The following is a 21,113-nucleotide window of genomic DNA, read 5'->3' on the forward strand; positions in this document are numbered from 1 at the left end:
TTTTTCTCTTTTTTTTTAAATAAAATAAAAAACGCCTTATTATACATGGTCGTTTTTTTTTTGTTTTTTTTTTTCATCAAATAAAAAACGCCTTACTATACATGGTCTTTTTTTTTTTTTTTTTTTAGAAAATAAAAAACGCCTTACTATACATGGTCGTTTTTTTAACAAAATGAAAAACGCCTTACTATACATGGTCATTTTTTTTTTAAGAAAATAAAAAACGCCTTATTATACATGGTCGTTTTTTGTTTGTTTTTTTTAAATAAAATAAAAAATGCCTTACTATACATGGTCGTTTTTTTTTGTTTTGTTTTTTTAAGAAAATAAAAAACGCCTTACTATACATGGTCGTTTTTTTTTTTTTTTAATCACATAAAAAACGCCTTACTATACATGGTCGTTTTTTTTTTCAGAAAATAAAACGCCTTACTTTTATTATTTTTTTTAAGAAAATAAAAAACGCCTTACTATACATGGTCGTTTTTTTAAATCAAATAAAAAACGACTTACTATACATGGTCGTTTTTTTTTTGTTTTGTTTTTTTATAAAATAAAATATGCCTTACTATACATGGTCGTTTTTTTAATCAAATAAAAAAAACGCCTTACTATACATGGGCGTTTTTTTTTTTTAAGAAAATAAAAAACGCCTTACTATACATGGTCGTTTTTTTTAATCAAATAAAAAAACCCTTACTATACATGGTTTTTTTTTTTTTTTTTTTTTTTAGAAAATAAAAAACGCCTTACTATACATGGTCGTTTTTTTAACAAAATAAAAAATGCCTTACTATACATGGTCATTTTTTTTTTAAGAAAATAAAAAACGCCTTATTATACATGGTCGTTTTTTTAAGAAAAAAAAAAATGCCTTACTATACATGGTCATTTTTTTTTTAATAAAAAAAAAAAATGCCTTATTATACATGGTCGTTTTTTTTTTTTTTTTTTTTTAAGAAAATAAAAAACGCCTTACTACATGGTCGTTTTTTGTTGTTTTTTTTTTAGAAAATAAAAAACGCCTTACTATACATGGTCATTTTTTAAATCAAATAAAAAACGCCTTACTATACATGGTCGTTTTTTTAATCAAATAAAAAACGCCTTACTATACATGGTCGTTTTTTTAACAAAATAAAAAAACGCCGTACTATACATGGTCGTTTTTTTTTAACAAAATAAAAAAACGCCTTACTATACATGGTCGTTTTTTTAATCAAATAAAAAACGCCTTACTATACATGGTCATTTTTTAAATCAAATAAAAAACGCCTTACTATACATGGTCGTTTTTTTTTAACAAAATAAAAAACGCCTTACTATACATGGTCGTTTTTTTAATCAAATAAAAAACGCCTTACAATACATGGTCGTTTTTTTAATCAAATAAAAAACGCCTTACTATACATGGTCGTTTTTTTAACAAAATAAAAAACGCCTTACTATACATGGTCGTTTTTTTAATCAAATAAAAAACACCTTACTATACATAGTCATTTTTTTAATCAAATAAAAAACGCCTTACTATACATGGTCGTTTTTTTAACAAAATAAAAAACGCCTTACTATACATGGTCGTTTTTTTTTACAAAATAAAAAACGCCTTACTATACATGGTCGTTTTTTTAATCAAATAAAAAACGCCTTACTATACATGGTCGTTTTTTTAATCAAATAAAAAACGCCTTACTATACATGGTCGTTTTTTTAATCAAATAAAAAACGCCTTACTATACATGGTCGTTTTTTTAATCAAATAAAAAACGCCTGACTATACATGGTCGTTTTTTTAATCAAATAAAAAACGCCTTACTATACATGGTCGTTTTTTTAACAAAATGAAAAACGCCTTACTATACATGGTCGTTTTTTTTTAACAAAATAAAAAAACGCCTTACTATACATGGTCGTTTTTTTTTAACAAAATAAAAAACGCCTTACTATACATGGTCGTTTTTTTTTAACAAATAAAAAACGCCTTACTATACATGGTCATTTTTTTAATCAAATAAAAAACGCCTTACTATACATGGTCGTTTTTTTAATCAAAAAAAAAGCCTTACTATACATGGTCGTTTTTTTTTAACAAAATAAGAAACGGCTTACTATACATTGTCGTTTTTTTAATCAAATAAAAAACGCCTTACTATACATGGTCGTTTTTTGAACAAAATAAAAAACGCCTTACTATACATGGTCGTTTTTTTAATCAAATAAAAAACGCCTTACTATACATGGTCGTTTTTTTAATCAAATAAAAAACGCCTTACTATACATGGTCGTTTTTTTAACAAAATAAAAAACGCCTTACTATACATGGTCGTTTTTTTTTAACAAAATAAAAAAACGCCTTACTATACATGGTCGTTTTTTTTTAACAAAATAAAAAACGCCTTACTATACATGGTCGTTTTTTTAATCAAATAAAAAACGCCTTACTATACATGGTCATTTTTTAAATCAAATAAAAAACACCTTACTATACATGGTCGTTTTTTTCATCAAATAAAAAACGCCTTACTATACATGGTCGTTTTTTTAATCAAATAAAAAACGCCTTACTATACATGGTCGTTTTTTTAACAAAATAAAAAAACGCCGTACTATACATAGTCATTTTTTTAATCAAATAAAAAATGCCTTACTATACATGGTCGTTTTTTTAACAAAATAAAAAACGCCTTACTATACATGGTCGTTTTTTTTAACAAAATAAAAAACGCCTTACTATACATGGTCGTTTTTTTAATCAAATAAAAAACGCCTTACTATACATAGTCGTTTTTTTAACAAAATAAAAAACGCCTTACTATACATGGTCATTTTTTTCATCAAATAAAAAATGCCTTACTATACATGGTCGTTTTTTGAACAAAATAACAAACGCCTTACTATACATGGTCGTTTTTTTAATCAAATAAAAAACGCCTTACTATACATGGTCGTTTTTTTAATCAAATAAAAAACGCCTTACTATACATGGTCGTTTTTTTAATCAAATAAAAAACGCCTTACTATACATGGTCGTTTTTTTTAACAATATAAAAAACGCCTTACTATACATGGTCGTTTTTTTTGAACAAAATAAAAAACGCCTTACTATACATGGTCGTTTTTTTAATCAAATAAAAAACGCCTTACTATACATAGTCGTTTTTTTAACAAAATAAAAAACGCCTTACTATACATGGTCGTTTTTTTAATCAAATAAAAAACGCCTTACTATACATGGTCGTTTTTTTAATCAAATAAAAAACGCCTTACTATACATGGTCGTTTTTTTAACAAAATAAAAAACGCCTTACTATACATGGTCGTTTTTTTAATCAAATAAAAAACGCCTTACTATACATAGTCGTTTTTTTAACAAAATAAAAAACGCCTAAATATACATGGTCGTTTTTTTAATCAAATAAAAAACGCCTTACTATACATGGTCGTTTTTTTAACAAAATAAAAAACGCCTTACTATACATGGTCGTTTTTTTAATCAAATAAAAAACGCCTTACTATACATGGTCGTTTTTTTAACAAAATAAAAAACGCCTTACTATACATGGTCGTTTTTTTAATCAAATAAAAAACGCCTTACTATACATAGTCATTTTTTTAATCAAAAAAAAAACGCCTTACTATACATGGTCGTTTTTTTAATCAAATAAAAAACGCCTTACTATACATGGTCGTTTTTTTAACAAAATAAAAAAACGCCGTACTATACATGGTCGTTTTTTTTTAACAAAATAAAAAAACGCCTTACTATACATGGTCGTTTTTTTAACAAAATAAAAAACGCCTTACTATACATGGTCGTTTTTTTAATCAAATAAAAAAACGCCTTACTATACATGGTCGTTTTTTTAATCAAATAAAAAAACGCCTTACTATACATGGTCGTTTTTTTAACAAAATAAAAAACGCCTTACTATACATGGTCGTTTTTTTAATCAAATAAAAAACGCCTTACTATACATGGTCATTTTTTAAATCAAATAAAAAATGCCTTACTATACATGGTCGTTTTTTTAATCAAATAAAAAACGCCTTACTATACATGGTCGTTTTTTTAACAAAATAAAAAAACGCCGTACTATACATAGTCATTTTTTTAATCAAATAAAAAACGCCTTACTATACATGGTCGTTTTTTTAACAAAATAAAAAACGCCTTACTATACATGGTCGTTTTTTTTAACAAAATAAAAAACGCCTTACTATACATAGTCGTTTTTTTAACAAAATAAAAAACGCCTTACTATACATGGTCGTTTTTTTCATCAAATAAAAAACGCCTTACTATACATAGTCGTTTTTTTAACAAAATAACAAACGCCTTACTATACATGGTCGTTTTTTTCATCAAATAAAAAACGCCTTACTATACATGGTCGTTTTTTTAATCAAATAAAAAACGCCTTACTATATACATGGTCGTTTTTTTAACAAAATAAAAAAACGGCGTACTATACATAGTCATTTTTTTAATCAAATAAAAAACGCCTTACTATACATGGTCGTTTTTTTTTAACAAAATAAAAAACGCCTTACTATACATGGTCGTTTTTTTTTAACAAATAAAAAACGCCTTACTATACATGGTCATTTTTTTAATCAAATAAAAAACGCCTTACTATACATGGTCGTTTTTTTAATCAAATAAAAACGCCTTACTATACATGGTCGTTTTTTTTTAACAAAATAAGAAACGGCTTACTATACATTGTCGTTTTTTTAATCAAATAAAAAACGCCTTACTATACATGGTCATTTTTTAAATCAAATAAATAACGCCTTACTATACATGGTCGTTTTTTTAATCAAATAAAAACGCCTTACTATACATGGTCGTTTTTTGAACAAAATAAAAAACGCCTTACTATACATGGTCGTTTTTTTAATCAAATAAAAAACGCCTTACTATACATGGTCGTTTTTTTAATCAAATAAAAAACGCCTTACTATACATGGTCGTTTTTTTAACAAAATAAAAAACGCCTTACTATACATGGTCGTTTTTTTTTAACAAAATAAAAAAACGCCTTACTATACATGGTCGTTTTTTTTTAACAAAATAAAAAACGCCTTACTATACATGGTCGTTTTTTTAATCAAATAAAAAACGCCTTACTATACATGGTCATTTTTTAAATCAAATAAAAAACACCTTACTATACATGGTCGTTTTTTTAACAAAATAAAAAAACGCCGTACTATACATAGTCATTTTTTTAACAAAATAAAAAACGCCTTACTATACATGGTCGTTTTTTGAACAAAATAACAAACGCCTTACTATACATAGTCGTTTTTTTAATCAAATAAAAAACGCCTTACTATACATGGTCGTTTTTTTAATCAAATAAAAAACGCCTTACTATACATGGTCATTTTTTAAATCAAATAAAAAACGCCTTACTATACATGGTCGTTTTTTTAATCAAATAAAAAATGCCTTACTATACATGGTCGTTTTTTTTAACAAAATAAAAAACGCCTTACTATACATGGTCGTTTTTTTAATCAAATAAAAAACGCCTTACTATACATGGTCGTTTTTTTAATCAAATAAAAAACGCCTTACTATACATGGTCGTTTTTTTTAACAATATAAAAAACGCCTTACTATACATGGTCGTTTTTTTTAACAATATAAAAAACGCCTTACTATACATGGTCATTTTTTAAATCAAATAAAAAACGCCTTACTATACATGGTCGTTTTTTTTTAACAAAATAAGAAACGGCTTACTATACATTGTCGTTTTTTTAATCAAATAAAAAACGCCTTACTATACATGGTCATTTTTTAAATCAAATAAATAACGCCTTACTATACATGGTCGTTTTTTTAATCAAATAAAAACGCCTTACTATACATGGTCGTTTTTTGAACAAAATAAAAAACGCCTTACTATACATGGTCGTTTTTTTAATCAAATAAAAAACGCCTTACTATACATGGTCGTTTTTTTAATCAAATAAAAAACGCCTTACTATACATGGTCGTTTTTTTAACAAAATAAAAAACGCCTTACTATACATGGTCGTTTTTTTAATCAAATAAAAAACGCCTTACTATACATGGTCATTTTTTAAATCAAATAAAAAACACCTTACTATACATGGTCGTTTTTTTCATCAAATAAAAAACGCCTTACTATACATGGTCGTTTTTTTAATCAAATAAAAAACGCCTTACTATACATGGTCGTTTTTTTAACAAAATAAAAAAACGCCGTACTATACATAGTCATTTTTTTAATCAAATAAAAAACGCCTTACTATACATGGTCGTTTTTTTTAACAAAATAAAAAACGCCTTACTATACATGGTCGTTTTTTGAACAAAATAACAAACGCCTTACTATACATAGTCGTTTTTTTAATCAAATAAAAAACGCCTTACTATACATGGTCGTTTTTTTTAACAAAATAAAAAACGCCTTACTATACATAGTCGTTTTTTTAATCAAATAAAAAACGCCTTACTATACATGGTCGTTTTTTTAACAAAATAAAAAACGCCTTACTATACATGGTCGTTTTTTTAATCAAATAAAAAACGCCTTACTATACATGGTCATTTTTTAAATCAAATAAAAAACGCCTTACTATACATGGTCGTTTTTTGAACAAAATAACAAACGCCTTACTATACATAGTCGTTTTTTTAATCAAATAAAAAACGCCTTACTATACATGGTCGTTTTTTTTAACAAAATAAAAAACGCCTTACTATACATAGTCGTTTTTTTAATCAAATAAAAAACGCCTTACTATACATGGTCGTTTTTTTAACAAAATAAAAAACGCCTTACTATACATGGTCGTTTTTTTAATCAAATAAAAAACGCCTTACTATACATGGTCGTTTTTTTAATCAAATAAAAAACGCCTTACTATACATGGTCGTTTTTTTAATCAAATAAAAAACGCCTTACTATACATGGTCGTTTTTTTAACAAAATAAAAAACGCCTTACTATACATGGTCGTTTTTTTAATCAAATAAAAAACGCCTTACTATACATATTCGTTTTTTTAACAAAATAAAAAACGCCTTACTATACATGGTCATTTTTTTCATCAAATAAAAAATGCCTTACTATACATGGTCGTTTTTTTTAACAAAATAAAAAACGCCTTACTATACATGGTCGTTTTTTTAATCAAATAAAAAACGCCTTACTATACATGGTCGTTTTTTTAATCAAATAAAAAACGCCTTACTATACATGGTCGTTTTTTTTAACAATATAAAAAACGCCTTACTATACATGGTCGTTTTTTTTAACAATATAAAAAACGCCTTACTATACATGGTCATTTTTTAAATCAAATAAAAAACGCCTTACTATACATGGTCGTTTTTTTAATCAAATAAAAACGCCTTACTATACATGGTCGTTTTTTGAACAAAATAAAAAACGCCTTACTATATATGGTCGTTTTTTTTTAACAAAATAAAAAAACGCCTTACTATACATGGTCGTTTTTTTTTTAACAAAATAAAAAACGCCTTACTATACATGGTCATTTTTTAAATCAAATAAAAAACACCTTACTATACATGGTCGTTTTTTTAATCAAATAAAAAACGCCTTACTATACATGGTCGTTTTTTTAATCAAATAAAAAACGCCTTACTATACATGGTCGTTTTTTTAATCAAATAAAAAACGCCTTACTATACATGGTCATTTTTTAAATCAAATAAAAAACGCCTTACTATACATGGTCGTTTTTTTAATCAAATAAAAAACGCCTTACTATACATGGTCGTTTTTTTAATCAAATAAAAAACGCCTTACTATACATGGTCGTTTTTTTAACAAAATAAAAAACGCCTTACTATACATGGTCGTTTTTTTTTAACAAAATAAAAAAACGCCTTACTATACATGGTCGTTTTTTTAATCAAATAAAAAACGCCTTACTATACATGGTCATTTTTTAAATCAAATAAAAAACACCTTACTATACATGGTCGTTTTTTTCATCAAATAAAAAACGCCTTACTATACATGGTCGTTTTTTTAATCAAATAAAAAACGCCTTACTATACATGGTCGTTTTTTTAACAAAATAAAAAAACGCCGTACTATACATAGTCATTTTTTTAATCAAATAAAAAACGCCTTACTATACATGGTAGTTTTTTTTAACAAAATAAAAAACGCCTTACTATACATGGTCGTTTTTTTAATCAAATAAAAAACGCCTTACTATACATAGTCGTTTTTTTAACAAAATAAAAAACGCCTTACTATACATAGTCGTTTTTTTAACAAAATAAAAAACGCCTTACTATACATGGTCGTTTTTTTTAACAAAATAAAAAACGCCTTACTATACATGGTCATTTTTTTCATCAAATAAAAAATGCCTTACTATACATGGTCGTTTTTTGAACAAAATAACAAACGCCTTACTATACATGGTCGTTTTTTTTAATCAAATAAAAAACGCCTTACTATACATGGTCGTTTTTTTTAACAAAATAAAAAACGCCTTACTATACATAGTCGTTTTTTTAACAAAATAAAAAACGCCTTACTATACATGGTCGTTTTTTTTAACAAAATAAAAAACGCCTTACTATACATGGTCGTTTTTTTAATCAAATAAAAAACGCCTTACTATACATGGTCATTTTTTAAATCAAATAAAAAACGCCTTACTATACATGGTCGTTTTTTTAATCAAATAAAAAACGCCTTACTATACATGGTCGTTTTTTTAATCAAATAAAAAACGCCTTACTATACATGGTCGTTTTTTTAATCAAATAAAAAACGCCTTACTATACATGGTCGTTTTTTTAATCAAATAAAAAACGCCTTACTATACATGGTCGTTTTTTTAACAAAATAAAAAACGCCTTACTATACATGGTCGTTTTTTTAACAAAATAAAAAACGCCTTACTATACATGGTCGTTTTTTTTAACAAAATAAAACACGCCTTACTATACATGGTCGTTTTTTTAACAAAATAAAAAACGCCTTACTATACATGGTCGTTTTTTTAACAAAATAAAAAACGCCTTACTATACATGGTCGTTTTTTTAATCAAATAAAAAACGCCTTACTATACATGGTCGTTTTTTTTTTCTTTTTTTTTTTTTATAAAATAAAAAACGGCCTTACTTTTATTATTTTTTTTAAGAAAATAAAAAACGCCTTACTATACATGGTCGTTTTTTTTAAATAAAATAAAAAACGCCTTACTATACATTGGCGTTTTTTTTGTTTTTGTTTTTTTTAATCAAATAAAAAACGCCTTACTATACATGGTCGTTTTTTTTTCTTTTTTTTTTAAGAAAATAAAAAACGCCTTACTTTTATTTTTTTTTTTAAGAAAATAAAAAACGCCTTACTATACATGGTCGTTTTTTTAATCAAATAAAAAAACGCCTTACTATACATGGTCGTTTTTTTTTTTTTAAGAAAATAAAAAACGCCTTACTATACATGGTGTTTTTTTTGTTTTGTTTTTAGAAAATAAAAAACGCCTTACTATACATGGTCTTTTTTTTAACAAAATAAAAAACGCCTTACTATACATGGTCGTTTTTTTTTTTTTAGAAAATAAAAAATGCCTTACTATACATGGCCGTTTTTTTAATCAAATAAAAAAACGCCTTACTATACATGGTCGTTTTTTTTTTTTTTTTTTTAAGAAAATAAAAAAAGCCTTACTATACATGGTCGTTTTTTTAAAATCAAATAAAAAACGACTTATTATACATGGTCGTTTTTTTTTTTGTTTTTTTTTTAATAAAATAAAAAATGCCTTACTATACATGGTGTTTTTTTTGTTTTTTTTTAGAAAATAAAAAATGCCTTACTATACATGGTCGCTTTTTTAATCAAATAAAAAAACGCCTTACTATACATGGTGTTTTTTTTGTTTTTTTTTAGAAAATAAAAAACGCCTTACTATACATGGTCGTTTTTTTAACAAAATAAAAAATGCCTTACTATACATGGTCGTTTTTTTAATCAAATAAAAAACGCCTTACTATACATGGTCGTTTTTTTTTTTTTCGTTTTTTTTTTAAGAAAATAAAAAACGCCTTACTATACATGGTCGTTTTTTTTAAATCAAATAAAAACGCCTTATTATACATGGTCGTTTTTTTTTTCGTTTTTTTTTTTTAAGAAAATAAAAAACGCCTTACTATACATGGTCGTTTTTTTAACAAAATGAAAAACGCCTTACTATACATGGTCATTTTTTTTCTCTTTTTTTTTAAATAAAATAAAAAACGCCTTATTATACATGGTCGTTTTTTTTTTGTTTTTTTTTTCATCAAATAAAAAACGCCTTACTATACATGGTCTTTTTTTTTTTTTTTTTTTTTTAGAAAATAAAAAACGCCTTACTATACATGGTCGTTTTTTTAACAAAATGAAAAACGCCTTACTATACATGGTCATTTTTTTTTTAAGAAAATAAAAAACGCCTTATTATACATGGTCGTTTTTTGTTTGTTTTTTTTAAATAAAATAAAAAATGCCTTACTATACATGGTCGTTTTTTTTTTGTTTTTTTTAACAAAATAAAAAACGCCTTACCATACATGGTCGTTTTTTTAATCAAATAAAAAACGCCTTACTATACATGGTCGTTTTTTTAATCAAATAAAAAACGCCTTACTATACATGGTCGTTTTTTTTTTCAGAAAATAAAACGCCTTACTTTTATTATTTTTTTTAAGAAAATAAAAAACGCCTTACCATACATGGTCGTTTTTTTAATCAAATAAAAAACGCCTTACTATACATGGTCGTTTTTTTAATCAAATAAAAAACGCCTTACTATACATGGTCGTTTTTTTTAAAATCAAATAAAAAACGACTTATTATACATGGTCGTTATTTTTTTTTAAGAAAATAAAAAACGCCTTACTATACATGGTCGTTTTTTTTTGTTTTTTTTAATAAAATAAAAAAACTCCTTACTATACATGGTCGTTTTTTTTTTCAGAAAATAAAACGCCTTACTTTTATTATTTTTTTTAACAAAATAAAAAACGCCTTACCATACATGGTCGTTTTTTTAATCAAATAAAAAACGCCTTACTATACATGGTCGTTTTTTTAATCAAATAAAAAACGCCTTACTATACATGGTCGTTTTTTTTAAAATCAAATAAAAAACGACTTATTATACATGGTCGTTATTTTTTTTTAAGAAAATAAAAAACGCCTTACTATACATGGTCGTTTTTTTTTGTTTTTTTTAATAAAATAAAAAAACTCCTTACTATACATGGTCGTTTTTTTTTTTTTTTTTTTTAAGAAAATAAAAAACGTCTTACTATACATGGTCGGTTTTTTAACAAAATAAAAAATGGCTTACTATACATGGTCGTTTTTTTAATCAAATAAAAAACGCCTTACTATACATGGTCGTTTTTTTTTTCTTTTTTTTTTTTTATAAAATAAAAAACGGCCTTACTTTTATTATTTTTTTTAAGAAAATAAAAAACGCCTTACTATACATGGTCGTTTTTTTTAAATAAAATAAAAAAACGCCTTACTATACATTGGCGTTTTTTTTGTTTTTGTTTTTTTTAATCAAATAAAAAACGCCTTACTATACATGGTCGGTTTTTTTTTCTTTTTTTTTTTAAGAAAATAAAAAACGCCTTACTTTTATTTTTTTTTTTAAGAAAATAAACGCCTTACTATACATGGTCGTTTTTTTTAAATCAAATAAAAAACGGCTTACTATACATGGTCGTTTTTTTTTTTTTTTTTTTAGAAAATAAAAAACGTCTTACTATACATGGGCGTTTTTTTAATCAAATAAAAAACGCTTTACGATACATGGTGTGTTTTTTTTTGTTTTTTTAAGAAAATAAATAACTTACTTTTATTATTTTTTCTTAAAAAAAAAAAAAACATGTATAGTAAGGCGTTCTTTATTTGATAAAAAAAAAAACGACCATGTATAGTAAGGTTTTTTTTTTTATTTTATTTAAAAAAAAAACAAAAAAAAAACGACCATGTATAGTAAGGCGTTTATTTTCTTAAAAAAAACACACAAAAAAACCGACCATGTATAGTAAGGCGTTTTTTATTTTGTTGAAAAAACGACCATGTATAGTAAGGCGTTTTTTATTTGATAAAAAAAACAAAAAAACAAAAACAACCATGTATAGTAAGGCATTTTTTATTTGATTAAAAAAACGACTATGTATAGTAAGGCGTTTTTTATTTGATTAAAAAAACGACTATGTATAGTAAGGCATTTTTTATTTTGTTAAAAAAACGACTATGTATAGTAAGGCATTTTTTATTTGATTAAAAAAACGACTATGTATAGTAAGGCATTTTTTATTTGATTAAAAAAACGACTATGTATAGTAAGGCATTTTTTATTTGATTAAAAAAACGACTATGTATAGTAAGGCATTTTTTATTTGATTAAAAAAACGACCATGTATCGTAAGGCGTTTTTTATTTTGTTAAAAAAACGACTATGTATAGTAAGGCATTTTTTATTTGATTAAAAGAACGACCATGTATCGTAAGGCGTTTTTTATTTGATTAAAAAAACGACCATGTATAGTAAGGCGTTTTTTATTTGATTAAAAAAACGACCATGTATAGTAAGGCGTTTTTTATTTGATTAAAAAAACGACCATGTATCGTAAGGCGTTTTTTATTTGATTAAAAAAACGACCATGTATCGTAAGGCGTTTTTTATTTTGTTAAAAAAACGACTATGTATAGTAAGGCATTTTTTATTTGATTAAAAAAACGACTATGTATAGTAAGGCATTTTTTATTTGATTAAAAAAACGACTATGTATAGTAAGGCGTTTTTTATTTGATTAAAAAAACGACCAAGTATAGTCAGGAATTTTTTATTTTCTTAAAAAAAAACAAAAAAAAACGACCATGTATAGTAAGGCGTTTTTTATTTGATTAAAAAAAAAAAAACGACCATGTATAGTAAGGCGTTTTTTATTTGATTAAAAAAACGACCATGTATCATAAGGTGCCTTTTAAAAAAAAAAAAAACACAAAAAAAAAAAACGACCATGTATAGTAAGGCGTTTTTTATTTTCATAAAAAACAAAACAAAAACGACCATGTATCATAAGGTGCCTTTAAAAACAAAAAACAAAAAAAAACAAAAAACGACCGTGTATAGTGAGGCTCTTTTTAAAAATTATTTTTAATGACCATGCATCATAAAGTGTCTTTAAAAAAAAAAAAAAAAAAAAAGACCATGTATAGTCAGGCTTTTTTATTTTTAAATAATGCCTTACTCTACATTTTTTTTAAATTCCTTACTTTACTATACATGGTTGTTGTTTTTTTTGTTTTTTTTAAAGATGCCTTACTATACAATAGTCATTCGAAATAAAAAAGGCTAACTATTCATGGTCTTTTTTTTTTTTTTTTTTTTTTTTTTTTTAAATTAAAGACACCTTATGATACATGGTTATTAAAAAATGTCTTACTATACGTTTTGTTGTTGTTGTTTTGCCTTACTATACATAGTCATTCAAAAAAAAAAAAAAAAGCCTTACTATACATGATCTTTTTTTTTAAGGCACCTTTACATAAAATAAAAAATAATCATGGTTGTTTTATAAAAAAAAAAAAAAAAAATAAACCTGACTGAGGGAAATTGAGACAGTCAATTGTCATTGCTGCACTGTTAACATGAAGGATACGCGGTTTGTGTCAAATCTGTTGGCCCTCTCGGGGCCCCTGCTGGCTAAGGGGCCCCCAAGCAATTGCCTGATGGCAAACTACGCCTCCGCCTGTGTGCGAGTGTTTGCGCAAGTGTGCGTTTTTCTAAAGCCGGGTCAGGTCGGCGCTCTGGACTGCCGAGCGCGGACGAGTGAAGCGGGAGCGGATTTAGGTTGCCGGGGGATTTGGGCTCAGAGGATTACCTTGTAATAGATCTGCAGGAGGACGCGGCACGAGGAAGTGCGGCGCGAAGGACTCTGCATGGCGCCTGCGACTGACCGGTCCCTTTCCCGTCTTCCCCCGCAGGCGCCTCAACACGATGACTCGGGTCCCGTTTTTGCTGACGCGCTGACCGTGGTCCTGGTGCCGCCATGCTGATCAAGGAGTACCGCATCCCCATGCCCATGAGCGTGGACGAGTACCGCATCGCTCAGCTCTACATGATACAGGTCGGTACGCCATTAGACGCATATTGACATCAAGTTCAGGTCATATTTCACGTCTACATAATGTACTTACTTGACAGGGATTATGGATTTCTTTTTGAGGCACGGTGTCAATTTCAATACTTGGCTGAATAAAATTCCGATCACCGATTAATCGGCTGATTAATTTCCAAATATGTCATGGAAAAAAATATATATATATTTTTGGTGCCCCAATACTTCCAACAAGAAAAGATATGAATTACAGGCAGACCCATTTACAATATTTTGTTATTTAGTATGTAACCTGACATCTGAGAGAAAATTTGGCAAAATCCGTCGAGTATTTGCTGATTTTTGGGGGGGCGGGGCATAAGTTTGACTGTCAGTATCTTATAGGTAATATCTATAATAATTAATAGGTTAATGTGATTTTTTTTTTTTTTATTGTAAAAATTGGCCCCCCAAAAAATCTGATTATTTTTTCAATTTTAAAAGAGATAATCTTGGCCCAATTTGATCAATTCACCAAATAATTTACATTTCGTTAGCAACACACCAGTAATGCACTCTAAGCGTTAAAATAAGCGCGTGTGTGGTAATTAGTGCCTCAGTGCGGAATTAAATAAGCCCCACGTCCCCCCCTGCCGTCGTCTGCCCCTTTTCCGGCCCAGCGTCACGGCCGTGTGCCGGTTGCCCCGGTAACGGGTGACATCAGCGCGCCATCGTTCGTCTGCCGGGTCCATGTTGCCATGGCAACAGGCCGGCCAGGCTGCTGTCATCTCAGACTGGGTTAAGAAAAAAAAACAAAAAAACAAAACTCAGGCTTTCGCGGATCCGAACGTAGCACACCACCTGCTACCTGCCATGGGGGCGGGGTCGGGGTCATTCTACTTCCTGTCTGGTGTTAACAACTAGAGGATGCCCGCCGGGATGCATTGTGGTACTCGTATGACATAGCATAATTTAAAAAAAAAAAAAAAAAAAGCCAGTCTAATAATGTTAACTGTGATCGTCATCAGCTGTTATGTTTTAGGCTAAGTCTGTTATTTTATTAAATAATTACATATAAATAATAAATAATTTATGGTACTAATGTAAAATAAATGAACATATATATACATACAATTTTAAATATACCTTTACAATTGTTATTGCATTAAAAATATACATGTTACTCATTTTTATTGTATTGTTTACTTAAAATAAAAATAATGCAATGAAAAAATATTTGTAATATAAACAAGTTAAAATAACATTTTGGAATGTTTTTATTTATCAAGTTATTGGTTCATTTATTTATTATAAATGATTAAGTAGGAAATAATTACAATTAACATTTTAATTATGAAATAAACTGGTTAATTTATGTATTGATGAATTAAAAATTTAATGAAGCTTTTATTTTTGACTAAAATAGTTATAAAATAAATAAAAAATAATGAAATACCTATACGTGTAACTTTTATCTATATAAAATGACTTGATATTTGTTATCACATTAATTATTGTAAATAATAAAATAAAAAATACATACACATTAATTAAATGTGTCAACTTATATAATGTAATAAATGTATTTATTGTAATAAATAAAAAAAAATAAAATACATGGAAATGCATTTACATTTATTTACTTTAATAAATTTAGTAAAATGCAAAAAATACGTTTACCATTTATTAAATTAAATCATTTGTCAATTTATTAATGGTGAATAATACAATTAACAACAAACGCATGTTGTGTAACGAGCAAATTGTTTTCTGCTGCGATTGTCAGAAAAAGAGCCGCGAGGAGAGCTGCGGCGAGGGCAGCGGCGTGGAGATCCTGGAGAACAAACCGTACCAGGACGGGCCCGGCGGCTCGGGCCAGTACACCCACAAAGTCTACCACATCGGCAAGCACATCCCGTCCTGGTTTTGCTCCATCCTGCCTCAGGCCGCCCTGCGCGTGGAGGAGGAGTCGTGGAACGCTTACCCTTACACGCGCACCAGGTGGGGACGCGCTTGGAGGGCCCCTCGGGGTCCCCAACGTATGATAAGGACATACATTTAGAGTTTCCTTGATGGAGTCAGAAGGTGCAAATGTTCAACTTGTGTGTTCTTGGGTTGCACAATATATCAAAAAAATCTATCGCAATATTGGCCTATGCAATATGCATATCGCAAAGACATGCAATAAGTTTGATATGGAATTTTATGCTTTTTATCTGAATTTGACCAGTCAGACTGTCAGGTTGACCTGTTTGACATTTATTAAACTTGACAAAAAAAAAGGAGAGAAGAAAAAAATCCCCTCCTCACCCTCTCCTTTTATTTGGTTTCCACGCCCCTAGTTCCAACCCTAATAATGCAAATGCAAAACATGTGCACTGCCATCCAACATAATCGAGAGGTAATTACAATAAATTAAGAATACATTGAGTTTGATTATTTTGCCGCATAAAAAAGTAAATAAATAAAATTCTTACATTAGATATTTTTGTTCTTTCTGATCTTAAGTGTTTCCTTGACAAATGGTGACGACTTGCTGAGAATCCCGTAAACAGGCTACATCTCGTTACGGCGCAGGTACACGTGTCCGTTCGTGGAGAAGTTCTCCATCGACATCGAGACGTACTACATGCCCGACACCGGCGACCAATCGGACGTCTTCAACCTGTCCCCCGCCGAGAAGAGGCAAAGGACAGTCGGTAAGTCGCAGAGGTTGCCGTTCCACCCGGGTGAAGTTGACCATTCGCACCTCCCCCCCGCCGCAGACCCCATCGACATCGTCAAGGACTACATCGCGCCTCACGAGTACCTGGCAGAGGAAGACCCCCGACTGTACCAATCGCTCAAGACCAGGCGAGGCCCGCTGTCCGAGGACTGGATCGAGGAGATCAACCGGAGTCCCGGCGACCGCTCGGTCATGTGCGCCTACAAGCTGTGCAAAGTGGAGTTCCGCTACTGGGGCATGCAGTCCAAGATCGAGCGCTTCATCCACGACGTCGGTAGGACGCAAATACTACTTGAAGAAGTACATTTTTGTCTCGTCTTCGTTAGTCGACGGAAACGCAGACTGATTTCGTCCCAGTTATTGTTTTTTAATGAGGGTTTTAGTCCAGCCTAGTCTAGTTTTAGTCCGGTGAAAAATGTGTTTTTGTTTAGAACACTAGTCCATAGTAGTGGTAAAAAGTCTTAATGGGTCTAAAAAAAGGCCAACATTAAAGAGTCATGCACCACTTTTAATTAACGCTCTCGGTCCCTGGCGGGTATCAATTCCAAGCTTAATGAGGCAGCAGCTGCGCCATTGCTGGCACCAAACCGGACTCGATTCTCTCTTTTGACTACACGTGAAGTCATTCCGCTGACTCAGCTTCTGCGTGTCCCCGTCAGCTTTAAGTGAAATTGGCTCAAAGCATCTCGTAATTCCAAAGCTTTTACAAGCGCCGTTAATTAGCAAAAAAAAAAAAAAAAAAGAGATTGGGACGAACCGTAATCGGAGTCGTGGCCGATGCCCCGGCAGGTCTGCGCAAAGTGATGGTGCGAGCCCACCGCCAGGCGTGGTGCTGGCAGGACGAGTGGTACGGTCTCACCATCGAGGACATCCGGCAGCTGGAGCTGGAGACTCAGCTGGCCCTCGCCAAGAAGATGGCCCAGTACAGCCTCGGCGACGAGGGCGGCTCCGACACCAACGGCTGTCCGGCCCCCCAGGACCAGGACCGGGACCGGGATCAGGAGTCGCGGGCCGCCGCCGCCGCCGGATCCGCCGTTGAGGCCGAGGCCGGCGGCGTGAACCCGCCGGGAGTGCTGGACAACCGGGGGGAGCTGACCAAGCAGTGGTCCACCTCGTCCAGATCTTCCAACAGGTCGTCCAAGAGAGGAGGTACGCCGGTCCGTCCCAATCTGGACATCGGGCTTGGCTGACTCATTTAACTTACTTTTTATTTCTACAGCAGTCTGTTTTGACATCCGACTAGTCGGGTTTGAATTTGTTGCGCCCCCTGCTGGTTACTACCAAGACAAAACTCATTTAGCTAACATGGCTAAACTGATTTAGCCCTATTGATACTTTTTTTTTTTTTTTTTTAAATCAAACTTGCTACAGCCACAAATACTCAGTAGGTGTGTGACAATATATCGACATCGCAATAAAGCGTAATACTTTGTCTCCTGATAGATAATCAATACGCCTGCACAAGTATTGCGATATTTGTAGTTAATATACAGCCGCTATAACGGCTCCATTGTTCATGACTTATTGAGCAATTCCTTGGCGGGCCACTAGGGGGAGCGCCTCATAAGAGTGGCGGGGAAATGGACGCAAGTCTTCAGGCGAAGAAGAAGACTCATCAGTTTACTTTTACTTGTGTAAGACATCATTTTATCTCTAACGTAGATTATCGTGGATTTATTACCTGACCAGTACATCAATAATCGCGGTCTTGTCATATCGATAATCGTTATCGTGAGCCGTGTATCGCATATTGTATCGTGAAGGTACACAGAAGTTCCCACCCCTATTCAGTAGGCCTTTGAATAGTTAGCGCACAGTCAACGTTTTAGCTAGCAAGATAACAACCGACGCTTACCTTAGCGTAGCGATTAGCCTCCTTGTTTTTCAAAGGATTCAAACGTCTACGTGGACGGATGCGCAGGTTTGTCCGCAGCCTGGCTTGTGGCTCAGTGAAGTGATGATGTCATCGTTCAGCTCTCACGAACGCGTAGCCCGTCGTCGTCGTCGCGCAGACGATGTGACGCCCGGCTCCTTTTGGCGCGTCTCGCCGCAGGCAGTCCTTCTCATCACAGCCTGAGCGAGTGGAGGATGCAGAGCATCGCGCGGGAATCCGACGACAGCACCGACGACGAGTTTTTCGACGCGCACGGTAGAGTCGCCTGTAGACGCACACGTAAAAATAAAAAGATGGAGGACAAAAAGTGACAACCTGACGTGCTCTTCAGACAGTTTCTCCGACGGCGAGGAGGCCTTCCCCAAGGAGATCACCAAGTGGAGCTCCAACGACCTGATGGACAAAATGGAAACCATCGAGGTGGACGAGGGTCAAGGTAAAAGCGGCGGCCATCTTGGCCCTCCTGCAATCGCGCGTGACGAGGGCCTTTTGTGTCGCAGAGTCGCTGTATCCCGAGTCGGGAGGGGAATTTGGCGTCATGACCAACGAGGAGACGCACGCCGAGGTGTCCTTCTCATGAAACTCCATAACTTTCATAAAACAACCCAAGCGAAACTTAGCTCAACCCTTATAATTCAACACAATAATAAACGGTTATGCCTCCTGCAGGCATCCCAGCAACGTCTCCAGCCGTCCAAAATCCACGTGCTGATTCTGGTCCTGCATGGAGGAAACATTCTGGACACGGGCTCAGGTACGACATGGGCGAGCATTGATAAACGTGTTTGGCGGTCACCATTACGTGTTAGCATTAAGCTAGCAGCCTTTAAGGGAACCTTATGTCAGGCGAACAGAACAGCAAGCAAGGCGACGTCAACACGCTGAGCGGCGCCTTCGAGACGGTGATGAGGGTTCACTACCCGGCGGCGCTGGGCCGCATCGCCATCCGCACGGTTCCGTGTCCCGCTGTCTGCGTGGAAGCCTTCTCGCTGGTGTCCAAGTGAGTTCTGGATCGTGATGCAATGGTTTTTCCTGCAGAAAAAAATGGATGCAGCTCATAAAAAAAAAAAAAAAAAAAAAAAAAACTGACCTCATGAAAAGTGGTGAAAAAATTGTGATTTTCTTTACAAATAAAAGAAATGCTGCACATTTTCTGCTCCCCAAATGTTGTAACATTTTTTTTCAGAAACAAAGAAAAGAAGTGACTTTTATTCTACGCAAAAAAGTTTTTATTTTTGCCAAAAACTTTTTTCCACCCAAAGGAAGTTGAATATTTAAAAAAAAAAAAAAAAAATGATGCGAGATATTTGCAAGAAACATTTTGTGTGTAGGAGCCACATATTTTGCATTACATTTGGAAAAAGGGTCTTTTCCAAAGTTTAGCTTTTTTTTAAATTAATTATTTTTTTTGCCAGGAAAAAAAATTGCATGTTTTTTTTTCAGAGGGAAAAAAAGTTGTGCATTTTTTTCCTGTTTTTTTTTTTTCCCCAAGAAAGAAATTCTTTGTCCAAAGAAAGGTTTTAAATTAAAAAAAACAAAGGGAAAATAAAATTGTAAATTCTTTTTTTTTTCGACTAGGAAAAAAAGAAAGTTTCCACACTTTATTTACACTTTAGTAAAGTTTTTAAAAAAAAAGTTTGGTTTTATTTTCTTGGGGTGGGGGGTGTAAAATGGGAAGCTGCATGTTCCCCCCCCCCCCCCCCCCCACAGGAAAAAAGCTTTTTCCCTTAAAAAAAAAAAAAAAAAAAGTTCAAATGATGCCAACAGTAGTTGGCAGTCATTTTCAACTGCAATTGTCAATTAATGCCAAAAGGTGGCGCTGCATCACAAACAGTTGGAAGTTGCCCTGAAAACTGTTGAAACTGTGAGGTTAAATTCAAGCACTTACCTGCCTGAAAACCTTTAAATCCACAGCCTGAGTCCGTACAGCTACGACGAGGGCTGCCTGTCGAGCAGTCAGGATCACATCCCGCTGGCCGCGCTGCCGCTCCTCGCCACGTCGGCGCCGCAGTACCAGGACGCCGTGGCCGCCGTCATCCTCAGAGCCAATCAGGTGTACGCCGACTTCATCCGGTCGCTGGAGGGAGCCTCCTTCAACGGGCAGGTCTGTTTTCAACAAGAAGCAAAACTTGTGCTTTTTTTTTTTTTTTTTTTTTTTGAGAGGAAAAAAAAATAGTTAAAAATACTTGCGAACTTGCATTGTTGTGTTTTCCAGGTGTGCGTGATCGGAGACTGCGTGGGAGGCATCCTGGGCTTCGATGCGCTCTGCAGTAGTTCTGTTCTGGTGTTGGAAAGTCCAAACAGTAGCAGGCGGGGCAGCGCCATCAGCGTGCAGGTAGCATCCGTCCATCCAT

General features: G+C 31.8%; 1 protein-coding gene across 5 annotated transcripts in view; it reads left to right on the top strand.

Moving 5' to 3' along the window:
- pitpnm2 (phosphatidylinositol transfer protein, membrane-associated 2) overlaps positions 1-21,113 on the top strand; it is a 38,093-nt gene that overhangs the window by 9,559 nt on the left and 7,421 nt on the right. For 4 of the 5 annotated variants that reach the window (XM_077498108.1, XM_077498106.1, XM_077498104.1 and 1 more), the window contains exons 2-13: positions 14,028-14,170; positions 15,927-16,141; positions 16,718-16,839; positions 16,906-17,139; positions 17,655-18,014; positions 18,919-19,014; positions 19,091-19,195; positions 19,260-19,324; positions 19,429-19,513; positions 19,606-19,759; positions 20,674-20,863; positions 20,975-21,094. In XM_077498108.1, coding sequence (XP_077354234.1) covers positions 14,093-14,170; positions 15,927-16,141; positions 16,718-16,839; positions 16,906-17,139; positions 17,655-18,014; positions 18,919-19,014; positions 19,091-19,195; positions 19,260-19,324; positions 19,429-19,513; positions 19,606-19,759; positions 20,674-20,863; positions 20,975-21,094 — 1,824 coding nt within the window. In that variant the 5' untranslated portion in view covers positions 14,028-14,092. Of the gene's footprint in view, positions 1-13,918; positions 14,171-15,926; positions 16,142-16,717; positions 16,840-16,905; positions 17,140-17,654; positions 18,015-18,918; positions 19,015-19,090; positions 19,196-19,259; positions 19,325-19,428; positions 19,514-19,605; positions 19,760-20,673; positions 20,864-20,974; positions 21,095-21,113 lie in introns of those variants that run through there. The other variant, XM_077498105.1, reaches the window with a different exon arrangement.

The sequence above is a fragment of the Festucalex cinctus genome, chromosome 15, assembly GCF_051991245.1.
Source record: "Festucalex cinctus isolate MCC-2025b chromosome 15, RoL_Fcin_1.0, whole genome shotgun sequence".
NCBI classification, from domain to species: domain Eukaryota; kingdom Metazoa; phylum Chordata; class Actinopteri; order Syngnathiformes; family Syngnathidae; genus Festucalex; species Festucalex cinctus.